General features: G+C 38.3%; 1 protein-coding gene across 1 annotated transcript in view; it reads right to left on the reverse strand.

Annotated features, from left to right (window-relative positions):
* CAND1 (cullin associated and neddylation dissociated 1) overlaps positions 1–21,656 on the reverse strand; it is a 46,077-nt gene extending 24,421 nt beyond the window's left edge. The window contains exons 1-2 of the mRNA XM_017512275.2: positions 21,163–21,656; positions 8,877–9,020 (exon numbers count right to left, since the gene is read on the reverse strand). Of these exons, the coding sequence (XP_017367764.1) occupies positions 8,877–9,020; positions 21,163–21,230 (212 nt within the window). The 5' untranslated portion in view covers positions 21,231–21,656. The remainder of the gene's footprint in view (positions 1–8,876; positions 9,021–21,162) is intronic.
* Positions 21,657–21,792: the final 136 nt, after the last annotated feature.

Genomic DNA, 21,792 nt, shown 5'->3' on the forward strand with positions numbered 1-21,792 from the left:
TTTTTTGAGACAGAGTCTTGCTCTGTTGCCCAGGCTGGAGTGCAGTGGTGCAATGTTGGCTCACTATCACCTAAGCCTTTCATGTCTCAGCCTCCGGAGTAGCTGGGACTACAGGTGTGAGCCACCACGCCCAACTGATATTTATCTTTCATGAGATACAGTTAGAAATGAAAAGCATTTTAAATGAGGAAGCAAGTTCTTGTAAACACCAGAGACTAAAAGTAGAATGCATATTGAAAGAAATTAGGAGTAAAATGAACTGCTGGATACAAAAGGCAGATGGAAAACACCACAGGAAAAGTAACCCCCTAGGATATTATAGAGAACTTTTAAAGTCTGGTCAATGACTTTAAATGTGATAAAACTGGAAGCCAATTTATTTTTTCAAGTATAAGTGACATGATGAGAATAGTTTAATTTGATAAATGCTCAGATCAGTGTCTTAAATAGATGCTCGATTGATGACTGTTGACTACTTGACCACAGAAGTAGTAGGCAGAGCAAACTAGAGATTTAAAAGAAAAAAAAAAAACCGAAAGGTTAAATATAGCTTAATCCAAAATGAAGGCAGTGATAACTGAAACATGGCAGATACAGGGGAAGACCAAATATAAAGTAATGAAAATTGGGAGTGGAGTTCATAGGAACTCAAAAATGAATTTAAAGAGTTCTAGCTTTCAGCAGGATAGTGGTGACTCACGCATGTAATCACAGCACTTTGAGAGACTGAGGCAGTTAGGCTGCTTGAGCTTACCCAACCTGGACAACATGGCGGAACCCTGTCTCTACTAAAAATTCTAAAATTAGTTGGGTGTGGTAGCGTGCACCTGTGGTCCCAGCTACTTCGGAGGCTGAAGTGGGAGGATCACTGGAGCCCAGGAAGTCAAGGCTGCAGTGAGCCATGACCACACCACTGCACTCCAGCCTGGGTGACAGAGTGAGACTCTGTATCAAATATAAAATAAAATAAAAATAAAAAATTTAAATGCTGTATTTTAAAACTAAAAATAAAAAAATAAAGGGCAGAAATTATAAAACTGAGTAAATGAAAAAACAAGATTTAACTACCTGCTATCTATAAGAAACTATTAAAAAAACAGATAAAATAAAAAATAAAAAAGATACATTATGCACATACACCAATCTTGAAACAAACTGGAGTGGCTATATTACTAACATCAGAGAAAATATATTTCAAGGTAAGGTGTATTAGTAGAGAAGAAGAGAAACGTCTTATACTCATAAAAGGGTCATATCAAGATGACATAACTATTATAAATGTGTATGTACCTAGTCATTGACAAAGACTCTCCTTGACCAAACTTTACTAAGACTCGTCTGAGCCCTCTTCTCAACAAGCAGTTCTTGACCCTGGGCCCCTGTCCTTGCCAGTCCTGCACAGCCCTATTGTAGTGAGAAACTCACCACCCTTGATGTTTCTTCTTATGTAATGTTCCAATCTCTGACTGACTTTCTGCTTTTCGGCTATAAATGCCCACTTGTCCTAGTATTTGAAGTTGAGACCAATCTCTCCTATTCCAATAGTCTTTACACCTATCACAACAGTCCTGCTTAAAGTATTTCTTACTGTTTAAACAAATGTCAGAACAATTTTGTCTATAACATTATACAGCTTTGCCAGGCGCGGCGGCTCACAACTGTAACCCCAGCACTTTGGGAGGCAGAGGTGGGTGGATCACGAGGTCAGGCCCTCCTGGCCAACATGGTGAAACCCCGTCTCTGCTAAAATATAAAAAATTAGCTGGGTGTGGTGGAGCGCACCTGTAGTCCCAGCTACCTGGGAGGCTGAGGCAGAGGAATTGCTTAAACCCAGAGGCGGAGGTTTGCAGTGAGCCAAGATTGCGCCACTGTACTCCAGCCTGGCAATAGAGCGAGACTCCATCTCAGAAAAACATTAAACAGCTTCAAAATGCAAGAAAAAGAGACTGATATTACTATAGGGAAAAAGTCATAATTGAAAGTTTTAACATACTTCTCACCAGATCAACTAAACAAAAATTCAGAAAGGATGGCCAGGCATGGTGGCTCACATCTGTAATCCCAGCCCTTTGTAAGGCTAAGGTAGGTGGATCACTTGAGGTCAGGAGTTTAAGACCAGCCTGGCCAACATGGTGAAACCCTGTCTCTAATAAAAATGCAAAACTTAGCTGGGCGTGATGGTGTGTGCCTATAACCCCAGTTACCTGGGAGGCTGAGGCAGTCTGAGAATCGCTTGAACCTAGGAGGCAGAGGTTGCAGTGAAAAAAATCAAGCCGGGGCAACAAAGGGAAACCCCATCAAAAAAAAAAAAAAAAAAAAGCAGAAAAGATATAAAACTGAACACTATCAACTACCTTGACCTCATATTTATAAAACATTTTACCCAACAACTGTAGAATATACTTTCTTTTTGAGTATATATAAAACATTTGCCAAGCTCACCACAAAACAAATCTCAATAAATGTTAAAAGAAAGTGCCCTGACCACAGTAGAATTAAATTGGAAACCAGTAAAAAAAGTAGATAACTTCCAAATATTTGGAAATTGCTTCTAAGTAACAAATGGATTTTTAAAAATCACATCAAAAATTAAAAATATTTCAAACTGAATAATGAAAATATCAAAATTTGTATGATGTAGCTGAAGACATACTTAGAGGAAAATATACACCTTTATATGCTTAAATTAGAAAGAAAGCCATTAGGAATGCAATAATCACAGAAGAAATCAATGAAAGAGACAACAGACAGACAAAATAAATAACACTTTATGTCAGGTCTTTGATAAGATTAGTAAAGTTGGTAAGTTCCTGATTCAATTAACTGTTGATTTTTAAAAAAGGAACACAAATTATCAAAATCAGGATTGAAAAGAGAGGGATATTCACTGATAACATGTTGTTTAGGTAGAAAATCCTGAGGACTCAGCAAAAACGACTTTGACAAGGATGAGATAACATGGTTCATTGTTGAAAGACTAAGTATTTTAATATAACTTGAATTCTTCTCAAATATTTCTAAAGTTTCAACAGAATTCCAATCAAAATTCAAGCAAGCTTCTTTTTAAGAATAAAAGTTGACAATTCTAAAATTTACATAGAAATATAAAGGACCTAAAAAACTAAACTAATTTTTTTTGAGAGTGAGTCTCACTCTGTGGCCCAGGCTGGAATGCAGTGGCATGATCTCGGCTTACTGCAACCTCCACCTCCCGGGTTCAAGCAATTCTCCTGCCTCAGCCTCCTGAGTAGCCAGGATTACAGATGCGCACCAACACACCTGGCTAATTTTTTTTTTTTTTTTAGTAGAGATGGGGTTTCACAGGTTGGTCGGACTGGTCTCAAACTCCTGACCTCATGATCCACACACGTTGGCCTCCAACAAAAGTGCTGGTATTACAGGCGTGAGCCATGGCACACAGCTTAACTACTCTTCAGAAAGGAAGACAAAAGCTAGAGAACTTAAAATATCTTTTACTTTACATTTAAGATCTAGACCCGTGTTTCTCAACAGGGCAATTTTTGCCCTCCAAGAGACATTTGGTAATGCCTGGAGACATTTTTGATTATCACAATTGGGAGGGAATACTACTGGCCAATACCGAGTAAAGGCCAGGAATGCTGCTAAACATTCTACAATATACAGAATACACAGCTCAACAACAAAGAATTATCTGGCCCAAAGAGTCAGTAATGCCAAAGATGTTAAACTCCTGAGCTACAATGAATGCAAGTGTTGTACCGGTATAAATATAGACAAAGCAATGGAACAAAACAGCATCTACAAGTAGATCCACACTTTTATAGTCAATTACTTTTTTGACAAGGATGCCAAAGTAAATCAGTAGGGAAGGAAGATCTTTCCAACAAATGGTGCTCCATCAACTGGATATCCATTTGGGGAAAAAAAGAAAAAGTTAATTTCTGCCTCATATCCTTTGCAAAAATAAATACAAGATCCATCATAGAACTAAAAGTAAAGCTAAAATTAGAAATCTCATTTGGAGAAAATCTTTACAACCTAAGGTAAACAAAGATTTCTTAGAACACAGAAAATAGCCATAAGCAAAAATTTAAATTAACTTACAAATTAAATCAAACTAAACACTAATTTGAAACCAAAATTTAAAACTTAAGCTCATCAAATTCAGAAAAGAACTACAACTTCACAATAAAAAGTCCACATACACACAAAAATATAGCCAAACAACACATGAAACAGTGCTTGACATTATTAATTATCAGGGAAATATAAATTAAAACCACACTTATACACTTACTGAAGTGGCTAAAATTAAAAACTGACACAACCAAATGACTGGTGAGAATGTGGAGCAACTGGTACTTTCACATAAAATGGTAGACAGACTTTGGGAAACAATTTGGCATTTTCATAAAATACTAAGTGAACAAGAGCAGTTTCACTCTTGGATATCAATAAGAAATAAAAACACATGTCCTAAAAGGGACTTGTACAGGAACCTCACTGTATATTTATTCACAGTAGTCAAATCCATGAAAGAAACCAAATGAATAAACAAACTATCAATGTACTAATTAATAAAAAGGGATGAGCTACTAATATAAACAACATGGATTAATTTCTGGTATTATGAGAGCAAAAGTAGCCAAATACAAGAGCACATACTGTGTAATTCCATTTATATGAAGTTTTTTAACAGGCAAAACTAATTTAAGGTAAATAAAACCTGAATAATAGTGACCTTGATTGGAGATGTTGTACGATAAAATTATACAATTTTGAAAAAGGTCCATCATTTTCCCAGTGATGCTACCTTCATAACATACTTTACATTCTATTTTACTTCACTGGTCTATTAATGCTCCACTGCCTCACTGCTTTGATTATAGAGACATAATATTTATAGGGCTAACCAACACCTTTCTACCTGCAGCAGTTTTCTGCTTTTTCAGCATTTTCTTGACTATCTTCAGCACATGTTTACTCTCAACCCTAATATACTTTATAGTCAATTTGTCTAGCTTCTAAAAAAAACTTAATGATTTTTCAAGTTAGGTTAGCATAAAAGTAACCTGAAGAGAACCAAAAACTTTATGGTGTAGAGTTGTCCCATTCAAGGACATGAGATGTCTTTCTGTTTGTTCAAGTACATTTTTGTATCTTAAAGTATTTAAAAATTTTTTTCCCATAAATTTGGAACAGAAAACTGTAACCTTACCTTATACCACACAACACTGCAATCCATGGTCACCATTATAACATTTCTTGTTACATTTATTCCTGTGTATTTTGTCTTTCTATTGCTGTAATAAATGGGTGTTCATTTCCATTATGTCTTCTAATTGGCTATATGAAAAGCTAATGATTTTCATATCAGCAAATGAAAAGCTACTGTATCAAAAGCTTATATGAAAAGCTACTAATTTTGTAAATTTTACATCCTATCTCACCGAATTCTTATTGTAAATTCAATTTTTCTTAATTGACTTGTTTTTCCCCACTTAAACTTTTCAATTCTTATGCCTCTAATTTTCCTCCCACCCCTGTCCTACAGTGATTAATACTCTCAAAAGAAACAACAGAGAGATGCACATATTTGCCTTGTCCCTGACTTTAGGGTGAATGTATCTGGTATTTTTTAACTTTTGGGCTGAAGTGTGTGTGTGTGTGTGTGTGTGTGTGTGTGTGTGTATTATACTCCTTTAATGTTAAAGAAAGGACCTATCAATTCCTATGTTGTTACATGTTTTACCTGGAACACATGAATTCTGTGAAGTGGGATAATATATCTTCAACTTGTTTTTAACTTAATGTCAAATCAAGTATGCTGGTTTTTGGAAGTTCTTCACCTCTCTAATTATAGTAAGTAAGCTAAGTGCTTTTAGCTTTGTTTAAATCAAGAGTCAAAGCTGACTCTTATCAGTGTCTTGATAACTAACCAGATAGTTTTTTTCTCCCTTTGACCTATTAACATAATAAAACAACTTCATTAATAAAGCAAATAATACTGAACTACCCCCCCTTATAATCTTGGGGTAAACTCTACTTGGTCACAGTATGTTACTCATAATACACTGCTATATTTTACTTTGAACATTTAAATGAAGCTAGTCTATAATTTTCTTTTAAGTGTTATCATTAGGATCTGTCATCAGTATTTAATTTAAAGTGTGGAAAGTTTTCATACTTACCCTACGTTGTGGAACAGTACTACAACTCTCTGTACTGGAATTATCTGTTCTTTGAGGTTTTAAAGAACAGAAATATTTCTGGACCTTTCTTTTGAGTGATGAATTCTTTGTTGAATTTTTCCAAAAAATGAAAATTTTTGTTCAATTTTTCCAATTTTTTTTATATGGCTGTTTTATTATTTATTGGGATTTTCCCTCCTCCAAGATTCAGCTCTTAGATTATTTACTCATTACCATTTTATCTCCAATATATTTATTTATATCCTACTTCCTTTATTTTCTTGAATATATGTTATTTCTTCCCAACTCCTCTAATTATAAATATAAAAGATCAACAAAAGGTCAGGAAACTCAGGTTCCTAATGAGTAAAGATACATACTAAAGTGACTAAGAACTACGTACCTCCCAACTCGCAATTTGGGACAAAGAACTTTTTTAAAGATTTTCTTTTTTAAAAAAACTTGAGAAACATACAGGACATACTCTGAACAAAGCTTAATTTTATTAGGCACATGGCAAAAAAATTAAAAGATAAGAAAATTAAACTAAAATTACTGACTCAACTGTATTATTCTTTTTTTTTTTTTGAGACGGAGTTTCGCTCCTTACCCAGGCTGGAGTGCAATGGCGCGATCTCGGCTCACCGCAACCTCCGCCTCCTGGGTTCAGGCAATTCTCCTGCCCCAGCCTCCTGAGTCGCTGGGATTACAGGCACGCGCCACCATGCCCAGCTAATTTTTTGTAGTTTTAGTAGAGACGGGGTTTCACCATGTTGACCAGGATGGTCTCGATCTCTTGACCTCATGATCCACCCGCCTCGGCCTCCCACAGTGCTGGGATTACAGGCTTGAGCCACCGCGCCCGGCCTCAACTGTATTATTCTACACCACCACTGTTTTTTCTCTTTTTTGAGACAGAATCTCGCTCTGTTGCCCAGGCTGGCGTGCAATACCGCTATCTCCGCTCCCTGCAACCTCTGCCTTCTGGGAACAAGAGATTCTGCTGCCTCAGCCTTCCGGAATAGCTAGGATTACAGGCATGCACCACTACGCCCAGCTAATTTTTGTATTTTAGTAAAGACAGGGTTTCACCATGTTGGTCAGGCTGGTCTTGAACTCCTGACATCAGGTGATCTGCCTGCCTTGGCCTCCCGAAGTGCTGGGATTACAGGTATGAGCCACCACTCCTGGCCTACAACAGCATTTTTTGAAAGACCCATTTTATTTTAAACTTGCAAATATTCCAAGTTAAAAATATCTGTATTGCATGTCTCAAAATTCTATGCTGACCAATTATTTCTCATATTTTTTTTACTCTTACAAGAGATATGTAAAAGTTTAGGCTAAAACAAATTTAAAATCCTTTGAAAAGGAGTAACAATGGGATGTTGTATTTAAACTGACACCAAATATAATGAGGTACAAAAAGACATAATTCCACAACTTTTATAAGGCTAAAGGTTATATAAATAACTATGTAAATTAAGAGTTTCTTTTTGTTTTGTTGTGTTTTGAGATGGAATCTCGCTCTGTTGACCAGGATGGAGTACAGTGGCTCGCTCTCGGCTCACTGCAACCTCCGCCTCCCGGGTTCAAGCAATTCTCCTACCTCAGCCTCCTGAGTAGCTGGACTACAGGCTCATGCCACCATGCCCTGCTAATTGTTTTATATTTTTAGTAGTAATGGGTTTCACTGTGTTAGCCAGGATGGTCTCAATCTCCTAACCTCGTGATCTGCCTGCCTCAGCCTCCAAAAGTGCTGGGATTACAGGTATAAGCAAAAAGGTTGACATTCATAAACTAAATTAATGTTAATGGAATTTATTGAGAACTCAAATTCTTTACCCTACTAAAAATTAGACCAAACTGCCAACATCATGCATAGCAGGAAGCTCCCACTGCATAGTATACAAAAAGGCAATCAGAATCTCCATAACTCTTAAAAAAGACTCTGTAACTATTATATCATTAGTGGTGTTTTGAGTTAATGATGGTTTAAGTGCTGCTATTCTTTATTAAGAATTTTATTAGTAGTAGTTTTTTGGCCAGGCACAATGGCTCATGCCTAAAATCCCAGCACTTTGGGAGGCCAAGGCGGGAGGACTGCTTGAGCCCAGGAGTTCAAGACCAGCCTGGGCCACAAAGTAAGACCTCGTCTCTACAAGAAAATTTTGAAAAATGAGGCAGAAGGATTGCTTGAGCCCAGGAGGTCAAGGCTGCAGTGAGCTGTGATCATATCACTGCACTCCTACCTGAGTGACAGGGTGAGACCCTGCATTTTAAAAAAAAAAAAAGGAATTTTATTATTAGTTTTTAATTTTCCTTAATCATTTGGTTTTAAAATTTCATCCCTACTGGAATACAGAGACAGATTGAGACAAGTAGGCCTTTAATCCAGCTAAAAATGTAGGCTATGGTCAAATGAGAATCATTGTTTTTGGAGTTCCCTACATGTACTTCCTAAGAATTTAAAAAAAAAAAAAAAAATACGATGAAAGGCCACATTTAGTAAGTTATATGCTGTAAGGAAATATATTATATGTACCATATACAAACAGTAAACATTAGTCACCTAAAAATTCTAAATACAAACATGAGAAAGACACAGTACAAGACTAAGATAATTTACTACTTATCATAGAGATTTTAAAAACAGGGTTGAGGGAGCAGCAAGAAAGACTCAACCAGTAAAAAACAACTTACCATTTAACAGCTAAATTCTGTACCTCTCCATTTTTATCTTCCAGTAACTTTAAAATCATTTTCACTACTTTCCTTTCACTATCATCATCCAACTTGATGGAATCTTTCTGCAGTTCCGTCATCAAATCATTTGTAGCCATAAACCTATCAAAAAAATAAAATGTGTTAATTGTAAAATTTTATAAGCATTAATTTTAAAAGAATGATTTTTCAAATTCGGTGCTATACCATTCACTCAACAGGAACATCCTTTATTACAAAACTCATCCACTTTTTAAAAAAGTGATCATAAATTTAATCTAAAAGCTACCAAGGAAAAGAGCAATAATGTACTTAAAATTCATTGTACCCAGAGAGAGAAAAGGTGACAGATTTTTAAAGTACTGATATGCTATATGAGGTATCATTATCCAAAATTATTTTCCCCAGGTTGGTCTTGATTCCAAATTGACTAACAGGACCTACAGTGAGTACTCTTTCATTCTAATTAATTGCATCACTGCTTTTTGGTGAGAAAATCTCCTCTTTACTTTTTCTTTACATAAGATTTGAATTCTATCTAGGAAGCCCTTAACCATAAACATTAGGATCACTAAGAGCATCTGCCAAACATTAGGACATCCAAAACAAGTATGTTGCAATGGGGGTGGGGTGGTGGGTGAGTTACATATTACTGGAAATTTTCCACAATACCCATACCCATCGCCAGGTATGAGATTTCTTTTCTTCTTCTTCTTTTTTTTTTTAAGAGCAAGTCTTACTCTGTCACCCAGGCTACAGTGCAGTGGTGGAGTCTTGGCTCACTGCAACCTTCAACTCCCAGGTTCAAGCGATTCTCCTGACGCAGTCTCCCAAGTAGCTGGGATTACAGGTGCCTGCCACCACGCCCAGCTAATTTTAATCTTTTTAGTAGAGATGGGGTTTGTTGCCTAGGCTGGTCTGGAACTCCTTATCTCAGGTAATCTGCCCGCCTTGGCCTCCCACAGTGCTGGGTTTACAAGTGTGAGCCACCTGCCAGCCACCAGGCTTATTTTCAAAATAGTGAAGAGGGGATTCTAGAAAGTAGCTCCCCCGACATCTCCCGCTTCCCCTCCCCTTAAGAACCACTGCCAAAAGGTTTAAAACTGAACAGCCTGGCAAAAATACAGTGATCAATCATCTAATCTCAGCTTTAAATGAAATAATTGAATAGTAGACAAGGTAAATAGAGTCTCAGGTAAAATAAGGTATAGAGTCTCAGATGTTTTTCTCCATATGTCTTACCAAACAATTCATTGTTTTAAAAGTGATTTCTCAGAATATGAAATAATCACATTGAAATAAAGCCCTAAGACCTCTTTAAAAGCCAAATGAACTTTTCCCATAATTCTTGGCTCCCCTACACTTATGGAAACAATCCAACTAAGATAACTAGTTAATGCTCTTTTCTTTTATTCAAACCAGATCCAGTTTTAGTAAAAATACATTATTTTGTACACTACAGAGAACTGTCAAAATCTATGTTAAAATAAAAAGACTATTACAGTTGAACTGATAAACAGCTATGGAGACAATCCAGCCACATGGGTAATAAACTATGTGGTAAAGGTTGGCAAAACAAGTTAATAATTTAGAAATTCATTATATGTAAGGTAATTTGAAGGATAATTCCAATAACTAGTATAGTTCATTTAATGCTGATCTGACAAAGTTTTACACTACATGCAAGTATGTATTATGGCAAAAAACCACAATTACTTTTACAGCAACCTAATAGTTCAATTCTTACCACATTCTGTAAAATTGCTTATTTTTTAAAAAGCTTATATTTACACTGGGGCTTATATTTACATTATAATACAAGATCAATTTAGCACGGACTTTTAAATGGACACAGCTCTCCTAATTGGAAGCCCCTCCCCCATTTTATAATGTGACAAAACAAAATTAAAACTACATGACTAATTTTCATTAATATTCTGGAAAGTGAAAAAACTATATAGCACATTAATGCAGGTACTCCTGCACACTGAAAACATCTTAACCATTTTACTTAAATAAAATCCATTCAATGACGATAACAGTTATGACCTTTAAGAACCGCTGCAATGCCAGTTATCTGTTTCCAGAGAAAAAAATGATGATCAATTTAAGTAAAAAAACATAATCCCAAGCAAAAAGTTGTTTTATGATTCTGTATGGTTCTACTGGCACAAATTCATTCTTTACTTATTATTTATTCATTGCCTATTAGGTAAGAAACCTTAGAGGAAGGAATAAAAAGTTGGCCTCCCCAACTTCAAAGAGCTTATATTGTAATAAAGAAGTCTACTGATTTTCAAAAATCATTAATGGTTAAATATTATTTTAAAAAGTTGAAATGACCACTATCAAAATTAGTAACAGATATTTTTAAAACGCAGAAAAAGTAGATTATTATAATACCAAGAGTTATTTTTCAATGGTGACCCTGAAATCACAAAGTTCTGGAATAATTTATTCCTTCTGTAAATTTGATATTAAAAATTAATACTATTAATCTTATTAAGGAAGTTATTTGACCAGTTTGAAAGCTGTCCATGGCATAACCATGTCTCTTCAGCATTTACTTTTTTAGGTATGGTGCTAAGGGCACAAATCTCAATCTTACATATTTTATAAAACACTACTCAAGAGTATATGGAAATTATCACACCAAAGAGTTGACTGTTAAGTTGGATCTCAAAGGATAAATAGGGGTTTGCATGGGAAAAATTGGTTTGGTATTTAAATTACTTTTTTCTTTTTGGTGATGGGGAAGGACAGAACACCTAAGAGTGAAAGAATAAGGAAAGAGTTAAGCGTGTAGAGCACAGAAACCTAATAGGAAAATAATGGGAATATAGGTTGAGGTCAAGATGGGAAGGGCCTTACATATTCATGCACTATGTAATGAGACCCTACCACATATCAGGTACTATACTAGTTGTCGCTGATACAATGGCTAATCAAGGCACACACAATTCTTGCTGTCTTTGAGCTTATATTACAAGAGGCATATTAATTTTTTAAATTGAACATATGAGTAAGCACCTGTAGAACTAAGAATTAAATGCTATGAAGCAAAGGAGCGTGTTATCAAGAAAACACTATAAAGCTGGGCACAGTGGCTCACGCCTATAATCCCAGCACTTTGGGAGGCTGAGGCAGGCAGATCTCCTGAGGTCAGGAGTTCGAGACCACTCTGGCCAACATGGTGAAACCCCATCTCTATTAAAATTACAAAAATGAGCTGGGTGTGGTGGTGCACACCTGTAATCCCAGCTACTTGGGAGGCTAAGGCAGGAGAATCGCTTCAACGCAGGAGGCAGAGGTTGCAGTGAGCCAATATGGAGCCACTGCACTCCAGCCTGGGTGACAGAGTGAGACTCCATCTCAAAAAGAGAAAACACTATCAAAGTAACATTACGTAGACTGGATTGGGAGTTGTGTCAGGAAAGACTGATCTAAAGAGTGAGGGCTGGGCTCAGTGGCTCACAACTGTAATCCTAGCACTTTGGGAGGCCTAGGTGGGTAGATCATTTGAGGTCAGGAGTTCCAGGCCAGCCTGGGCAACATGGTGAAACTCTGTCTCTTCCAAAAATACAAAATTAGCCAGGCATAGTGGTACATGCCTGTAATCCCAGCTATTTGGGAAGCTGAGGCAAGAGAATTGCTTGAACCCAGGAGGCGGTCGCTTGAACCTGGGAGGCAGAAGTTGCAGTGAGCCGAGATCATGCCACTGTACCCCAGCCTGAACAATAATAGAGTGATACTCCATCTCAAAAACAAATAAAGAGTGGACAGAATTATCATGAAGCAGGGGGAAACTGGTGCTAGGTAAACAAGGGCCAGGAATTTAAAGGATTTGTAGACCATATCAGGATTTTTGCCTTTATTCTAAGAGCAATGGGAAGCTACTGAAAAACAACTGGGTTACATACAGGGAATAAATGTAATGATCAGATTTATATTTCAGAAACATTACTCCAGCTACACTGTGGACCATACTTTGGAGAGAACTACGCTTTATTTGGCCAGACTGACTGGCGACTAGTTAGAACAACTGAGAAATTATGATAGCCCAAGTTAGGGTTATAGAAATTAATGAAGATGGAAAAAATTGACACACAGTTGATCCTCATAATTCCCAGATTCCCTATTTGCAAATTCACATACTCCTTAACATTTATTTGTAACCCCAAAATTAATGCTTCCTATTTCACAGTAATTTGCAGATGAGTGTAGAATGGTGAAAAATTTGAGTAATCCAACACATACATTCCCAAATGTGGTGGGACAAGGCAACACTCTGCCTTCTAGCTCCAGCTCTCACGTTGTTAACAAGGATCTTCTTCTTGGCCTATTTAAGCCCATGTTTTTCACGTTTGTGCTTTTTGTTGGTGCTGTTATTTAATATGGCCCCAAGCATAGTGCTGAAATGCTGTCTAGCATTCCTAAGTGCAAGAAGGCTATAATGTGCCTTCTGAAAAAAAACACATGTTAGATAACCTTCTTTATTTGCTGTGAATTCAATGTTAATGAATCAGCAATATATATTAAGTAAGCATCTTTAAAAGAAACACTCATAAAACAAGGTTACAAACTCATCAACTGATTAAAACACTGTGACTCACAGAAACCTTATTCCATAATTCCCTCAGAAGCAATGGTTCCATACTGGCTAACTCAGTGTTTACAGTAACTTTACAAAACATACTACAAATAATGAGAACTAGTTGGTCTGAATTTTACAAATTAAAATTAATAGTTCTTCAAAATGGATTAGATACAGGGATGGTAAGGATGACCTAGAAGGAAAGATGTAAAAGGAAAACCACAAGACTGGGTATTAGAGTCAGCTGATGTACCCTTGTCCAGAGTCTTAATATTACCGTGCAACCACTGTCATATCAGATGGATAAACTGCTCATCTTACGATAGAAGAAAGGATTAACTTTGGTCAAACTGCAAACTACACTGAATGGAAATGCCTCTGATCTTAATAAAATCTCAGCCATAGTGAAGATGTGAAAATCAAAAATGAATGTCCTGCAGCCCAACTTCGTCTGCCCTTGGCCAAAAGTGGGCACTGATAAAGAAAAAAACAGCAGCCCCCACAGTCCAGAAACTTATCTGAGATTCAGACATAAACCTCAATGTTATTACCAACTGATCTGATGCTTACCAGCTAGGGCATATTGTTTTTTTTGGACACAAACAATTTCATAGAACATCCATTTCGGACAAGGTCACTGAGCAACACAAAATACCTAACATTCCGCTCTTCAATTAAATGACTGATACTTCTTTACCAATTACAGCTTTTCCCCTGCTTAGGTCAGCCCTCCCTATAAAATTTATTAAGATGCTGAATCATGGAATTGCCCTCACCTTCTGACAACATTCAATCTAAAGCAAAGCTTCACTTCCTTAGACTCTTCCCCAAATTACTCAAATGAATAGATTCCTTCTAACATCCTCTGATACCCTCAAGTGTGTGTTCTCCCTATTACGGATAATAAACCCAACTTGGTCAGGATGCCCATATAAGAGAATTCCAAGAAGGAAAAAATGGTTTAAAAAAAATGCTTAAATACCAAATAGATGAGCAAAGAAAATATCCACTAAATGAGTTACATTAGGAGACTAGGGAGACTGTTAGGGATTTTAGGGAGAGCAGTTTCTGAAAGTTCAGATGGGCAACAGCTAAGAGATTTGGAGTTCGTCTTGTAGTGAATAGAAATTAGTGAGGGAGGTAATGATCAGCTGCAATATTCAGGAAAATATTTTTTTTTTTTTTTTTGTATTTTTAGTAGAGACAGGGTTTCACCATGTTGACCAGGATGGTCTCGATCTCTTGACCTCGTGATTCACCCGCCTCGGCCTCCCAAAGTGCTGGGATTACAGGCTTGAGCCACCGCGCCCGTCCTCAGGAAAATATTCTAATGGCCAGAGGGAACAGACTGGATTTAGGAAGAGGCCTGAGGCAGCAAGATTAATTTGAGAAATACTCATCAGAAGACTAAAGAAGACAAACAACAGAAGGGTGACATGAAGGTTTTCTGCCTGTGATTTTAAATGAATGGTAATTTAACAGGCCAAAATAAGGATAAAGGCGGCATAAGATGGGAAAAGTAAAAGGTAAAAGGTTACATTTCAGACTTCAATGGAATTCCCAAGTTGATACGACCTGCAGGCAGTGCCATCTCATTCCTTTATTCAAGTATTTTAGCGGGACCAACATAAAGAACTCTGCTCTGCAAACACAGCGATGAATAACACACAGTCTGGAACTTACACTAGATCTAGGCATGTGCTAGATCTTAAACATTTGGCTTACTCTATTGGACTAAGGGAAGCAGTTTTTCATCTTTAGAAAATCCAACGCAGAAAAGCAGAAGCAATGGTAGAGATAGACACCTTGCACTCACATTAACTCTCAACACAGCTTCTCCCATCATACATAAACACAATTTTACTCTTGCCTTCAACCAGAAATCTAGTTGATATGGTTTTTTTTTTTTTTTTTTTTTTTTTTTCAGACAGAGTCTCACTCTGCCACCCAGGCTGGAGTGCAGTGGTGTGACCTTGGCTCACTGCGACCTGTCTCCTGGCTTCAAGCAATTCTGCCTCAGCCTCCCGAGTAGCTGAGATTACAGGCTTGCACCACTACACCTGGCTAATTTTTTGTACTTTTAGTAGAGACGAGGTTTCACCATGTTGGCCAAGCTGGTCTCAAACTCCTAACCTCAGGTGATACACCCGCCTTGGCCTCCCAAAGTGCTGGGATTACAGGCGTGAGCCACTGTGCTCGATTGATATGGTCAATTTTACCACTCAGTACACCAATTACCTTTCAGAGATCCTGCACAAACACCACTGCTATTTCACTTTTCCTCGTTAATTCCCCCCTTAGAGTGCTATGAATTCAGTTGGAATAGTCTTTTTTTTTTTTTTGAGACGGAGTCTCGCAATCTTGGCTCACTGCAACCTCCACCTCTGGGTTCAAGTAATTCTGCTGCCTCAACTTTGCGAGTAGTTGGTATTACAGGCGTGCATCACCATGTCCAGCTAATTTTTGTATTTTAGTAGAGATGTGGTTGTCCAAGCTGGTCATGAACTCTTGACCTCAGGTGATCTGCCCGCCTCGGCCTCCCAAAGTGCTAGGATTTAAAGGCATGAGCCACTGTGCCAGGCCTAAATTGGAATAGTCTTAATATTGTTCATGTAAAGAAATCTAATTTTTACCATTCTTTCTTCCCAGTTTTCTCTGTGAGGTCCCTTTTTCCTCTTTTCCAGTGGTGAGCCCTAATCACTGTTGATAACCAGTTATTATAGCATATATCAAGAAAAAACACCTAAGTAAAATCAAGAAGGTTACTGCCACCTACCTGCTGAGTAATTTAAAAGGTCCCCAGAAATCACCTTCTTAATCTCTGCAAATGTATTTCTGATTAAACCTGCTTTTCTTCAATCACAAGTACTTAAGATAATTTCACTGTTTCCTGTCATGTTATTATAAATGCCCACACTGTGCTTTCAGCTATGTGATAGGATCTCTAAGGTTCCTTCCAGCTCTGAAAACCTATGATTCCTTAACAGGTTTGAGATTTTTTATAAGCATTTTAAACAGTTTCCAAAAGAAAATACCTTCCAATATCCAAAACACTTAAACAAATAAATCTGGTAATATAAACCTTTAAAAATTGGGAAACACTGCATTCTACAATGTAGTAAATTATTTTAAGAAAAGCCTATCGAGTGGCATATAAACAAATAGTTTAGGTGATTTTACAATAGTTTCCTGGAGGTTCCTAAAATCCCTATATAATCGAACTAAAATCCAATTCTACTTCAGCAACTACCTACTGAGAACCCATATGGTCAAGAACCAGACAAAGAGAAGGATTCCATTTAGTATGACAAGGTCCCTATTCTTAAGGAGTTTGGTGGACAATATCCATCCAGCTACAGTCAAGATTATCTATTCCCTCTTCCCCAGTGAAGTTTTGTATCATGTGCTTTTATTCTTGTATTCATTTTCTCTTTCTACCTAGAGTTTCATTTTCAACACCTAGCTCAGATCTGTCCATGGACCTGAATCTTCTTCCTTTAATATTCTCTGCCACTTAATGCTCGACAATTACACATTGCCCTGGGTTATTCATCTTTTCACAATAGTGTTTTAACTATTCAACAAGCATGTAGATTAGGGAACTGCACACTAGATCTTAAACTTTTTGTAGTCCTTGTCAGGAATTATTAAAGGCATATTCTAGAATGAAATATTCTACAAGCCTAATTTTAGAGGGAGCTGAAATTTAAGGCCTGCATCTTAACATCCCCTAGTCTAAACCCTGGAGAAGTGGCATAGATGGGTAGTTAAGAGTTCATGCTCTGGAGGTAAAGAGATCCTGTAAGTCCCAGACCTACAATCTAACTGACCTTGAACAAATGTCATTTCTCTCCAAATCTCAGTTTTTTCAACTGTAAATGAGATTGTTATTCTCGTTTACTAAAGTTGCAAGGATAAATAAAAATCAAGCTCACAGTAAGCACTGATATTAACTATTATGTATATATAGAGAACTTTATTTTCTTTAGCTCTTGATTCCTTGGAATACTTTCAATCAATTGGTGGTTGAAGTATATGAAAACAACTGGCCGGGCACAGTGGCTCAACCCTATAATCCCAGCACTTTGGGAGGCCAAGGTGGGCAGGTTGCTGGAACTCAAGAGTTTGAGACCAGCCTGGGAAATATGGTGATGCACCATCTACAAACAAATTACCCAGGCATGGTAGTGCATGCCAGTAGTCCCTAGTACTCTGGGGCTGAGGTGGGAAGACTGCTTGAGCCCAGTAGGTTGAGGCTGTAGTGAGATTGTGCCACTGCACTCCAGCCTCGGCCACAGAGTGACACATCTCAAAAAAAAAGAAAGAAGAGAGAGAGAGAACGAGCTGAACTTATTTATCTCAAGCCACCAAATATTCAATATTAATATTCACAGAGTGTCACATGATTCATCCACATTAAAGCTTTCACTCTGGTATCCACCAAATCCCCTACCTATTGGCTACATTATAAGTTTTACTCTTTACTCCTTTATGGAACACGCATCCCTAGAGGTCCTTAAAATAACTATATACACTGGTGTAAATCTTTTCTGGCAAAAGTCTCAGTATACTCCAGAAGTGTTTCTTTTTGGGAGGAAGTGATGAGAAGCACTGTTCTAAGGTACTGCCCCAAAGAATGTTGCTTCATTTTTCTTCTGAGGGTTTATTTGAATTAGCATCCATTATTTTAAAAATAATAACTTTTCACTAGACCAAGGCTAGTAGGTAACAGGCACTATCCTGGTAATTAGAACACACAAACGCCTCCCCCTAAAAGAGCTCCTAGTCTTTTTTTTTTTTTCTCTGTATATGGCATCAGAGTTCCTAACATCGACATTTCTCATCCTAATGCTTTCCGCATTTCTCCTAAGTCTTAATATCCCAACTTTAAATAATGTACAATTCTAAAACACAAAAGAAATATTAGGCAATTTTTTTCAATAAATTGAGCCTATTAAGTCCTACAAAAAGACTCTTTTAAAATGCTGAAATTTGGTTCCAAATTTTTAAGCCTGCATTCATTCCTTTACCTTCTCTGTATTAATGGACGATGTATTATCTAAATAGACCTGAAATTTTATGCCTATAAGCAACCTTTTGTAATTAGTCAAGTCTTCTGGACATGACTTTCTCAGAAGAGAAAATCTCAAATTAAGTAGCTTGCATAAGATCTTACAGTTGATAACAAAGACTCACACATGATTAGAACCCAGATCTTGTGACTAGGTCAACTTCTCTTTGGACTCTACCATGAGGAGAATAAAATTTGCTCTTCATTTTGGCAGCACTGTTTTCTTTCTTAGTCCTTAGTACAGGTAGGGTGCTTTGCACATATTGGTCATTCCATGTTAATTAACCTTGCCCTCAAGATCCTTCTAATGCTAGGTATTTTTAAATATGCAGCCATAAATCTTGGTATTTAAGCCAAAATAAACTTCTAAAGAGAACAAAGCATTATTTTTTTTTAAAAAGAACAAATGTATTAAAATAAATGCCTATACTAAAAATATCAGAAAAAATTTCAAAATACTTGACTCCAAATGCTATTTTAATTCTTAAATGTCTGTTTAAACTGAATACATAAAGTGCTTTAGTTCCAAAGACTTGTGTATTAACTAGATGGCTACAGCGTATTATAAAAATGTTTTTTAGAACAGTTTAAAAAAACCTTAATTTTGTCAAATTACTGAAAATCACTTACTGCTCTTAAACATACCTTAACATTCACCAACTATTAGAAATATATTAATATTACACCAATCCTCCAGACAATGTTAATTCAGTACAACCAAAATTCATAATCTTTATCAAATTCAGCATTGACTGTCATTTCATACAGAGGATTATTTCTTTCATATAATTTATTTTTTTAAAAAACTAGATATGTATGTTATCTTTCACAGGAAATTTAAGAAAGCAAGCTTTAGTCAATAATCACATGTATGGTATCACCACATTTTTTTAGCCTTTCTAAACTTATTACCCATACAGAAGTCTTACTAGTTGAACTCTATTATTATAAAGTGTTACCTTTAGCCTGAAACTGACCACAATCAGAATAAAATTTACTACTTTTACAGGATGAGCCAAACTGACAGCAAGAGGGAGGAAATCACGCCACACATCTTTGACTTGAATCGGAAGCTAGCAAAGCCCCAAAGAGAATCAAACAGCATTCCAATTCGTAAAACAACACAAAACTTTTATTTCCCCCAAGAATCTTAATTTTGGTCCTACAACTAAACAAATCTAAAATACCCAAAACAAACCTATGTCACTTCCCAAGAGTTACAATACTAAAATTTTTACCATTAGCAAACTGGCTTTTAAGTGTTAAATACAACAGTTAACAGCTGCCTAGGTAGAAATATTTTTTTAAGTAATACGAGGTTTTGTGTTCATTGCCTGTTTTAATAAGCCAGTATATCAATTTAATCAGGAATACAACTACTACGTTTTCATGGTTCTCCTTTCACGTATCTGAAAAGTTCTTCCCAGTCCACATGGTTTGGACATGTTTTCAGGAGTTAAAACATATTGTTCATATAAAACAAACAAGCTCTTTAGCCACAATTTTAGTTGAGGACTATATGTTTTTTCCTTTAAAGTGCACCCAAATTACAACCACTGAAGCATTAGAGAACAAAACAGGCATAAGGAAATAAACAGCCTTTTTTTCTTTTTTTTTTTTTTTTAGGTCAAGAACGTATTTGTGAAGAGATGGGAGGCGGGAAAGAATGTAACAATCACCATAGCATGCAAAGAAAAAAACGAGAACCTGTAAAAATATAACAAATCTTCACTATGCATATTACAACAATTTGGAACATTTACAAATCTCCTGAACAGAATTGCTGTAACAACACTTCACATTCACCAGCTCCGTATTAAACATCCCTCCCTTTTGAAGAAGATCCGTCTGCTACGATTCAGATCCAGCAATTCACCCCTTTGGTAGTGATTCTGGATATAAGGACATGAGACCGAAATCCCGAGTTCCTAAGTGGGTTTTACCTGACGAGGGGAACTGACAGTGATGCTGGCGGGAAAACCCTACGAGCGAAGTTTCCTCCATCCTGGCTCCCCTCCCCCTTCTTCCAACCTTCACGAAAAGAAATAATCCAAAAAAGAAGTATATAACCCCATCAGCCAAGAGCCCAAAAGTTCATCGTTCCACCTGAATGCAGCCAGGCCCACGAGCACCTGCGGGCAGGGAGGAGAGTACTGGGTCCCCCAGCAGCTTGGGCCCCAGCGAGCAGAGCGGCCTAGCGCCGCAGGATGGCAAGCGGGTAGGCCCGGCGCCCGGTCTCCCCGATAGAGCAACTCCGTTCTCCACAATGGTGGGTGGTTTCGCCCCTTCGCGCTACCAGAGACAGGAGAATCGCCTCCCAGTGGGGCACGGGGGAGGGTCTGGGGGCGCTTAGAGACGCAAAAGGGGCCTGGAGACCGCGGCGGGCAACGGCCTAGGGGAAAGAATGGGGGGAGGCGGTTGCAAGAAGGGAGAGGAAAGGGGCCCGCCGGGATCCAAAGGCCAGCGGAGCGGTGGGCTAAAGACCTCGGGGCAGCGAAGCTACTGGCTGCGGCCGAAGGGGTGGGGCAAGGCCTGAGTGACGGCCAGGGCCGCGGCTGGGGGAACCCAGAGGTGGAGTGAGGGTCGGATCTCGGCCTCACCTAAAGTCCTTGTCGCTGGATGTCATTTTTTCCAGCAAATTGGAAATGTGGTACGAGGCGCTCGCCATGTTGACGGCCTCGCTCCCGCCCGCTGGCGCTGCTGGAGCTGCTGCCCGCTGCCGCCGCCGCCGCTGGAGCTCCTCCTCTCGCTCGCGGCAGCTCCCGCTTCCAGGGTCGCAGCGCGACGCCGATGCTGACTAGGGAGGCGCCTCGACAGGCTGCCCCCTCCCCGGCGAGGCGTGGGCCTGTCCCGGGGTAAGCCGAGGCTACCGGGCCTGCCTAACGACGGCGCCGTTCGCGGGAGGACGAGCTCATGGGCGGCGAGGCGTACAGCACGGCTACTACGGGTAACCAAACCCTTACACTCAGGGCCGTCTCGCTCCCACTCCCTCCACACTCGCTCCCTAGGGCAAAAGGCCAAAGCCCGCCTACTTCGCTCCGGGGGCGGGGGCGGCAGACGCAGCACGCTACGGAAAGCGAAGGTCAGAGTTCACGAGGCCTCTTCCAAGCACGCTGCTGACGAGAGTTAAAGCACAATTTGGTTGGCTGAAGTCTGTGTCAATTTTCGCCTGACCCGCCTTTCGGAAGCATGACAATGACTAAAAGGAGCTGTTCTCGCGAGACTTTAAA

The sequence above is a fragment of the Cebus imitator genome, unplaced genomic scaffold (assembly GCF_001604975.1).
Source record: "Cebus imitator isolate Cc_AM_T3 unplaced genomic scaffold, Cebus_imitator-1.0 Scaffold467, whole genome shotgun sequence".
Taxonomy (NCBI): domain Eukaryota; kingdom Metazoa; phylum Chordata; class Mammalia; order Primates; family Cebidae; genus Cebus; species Cebus imitator.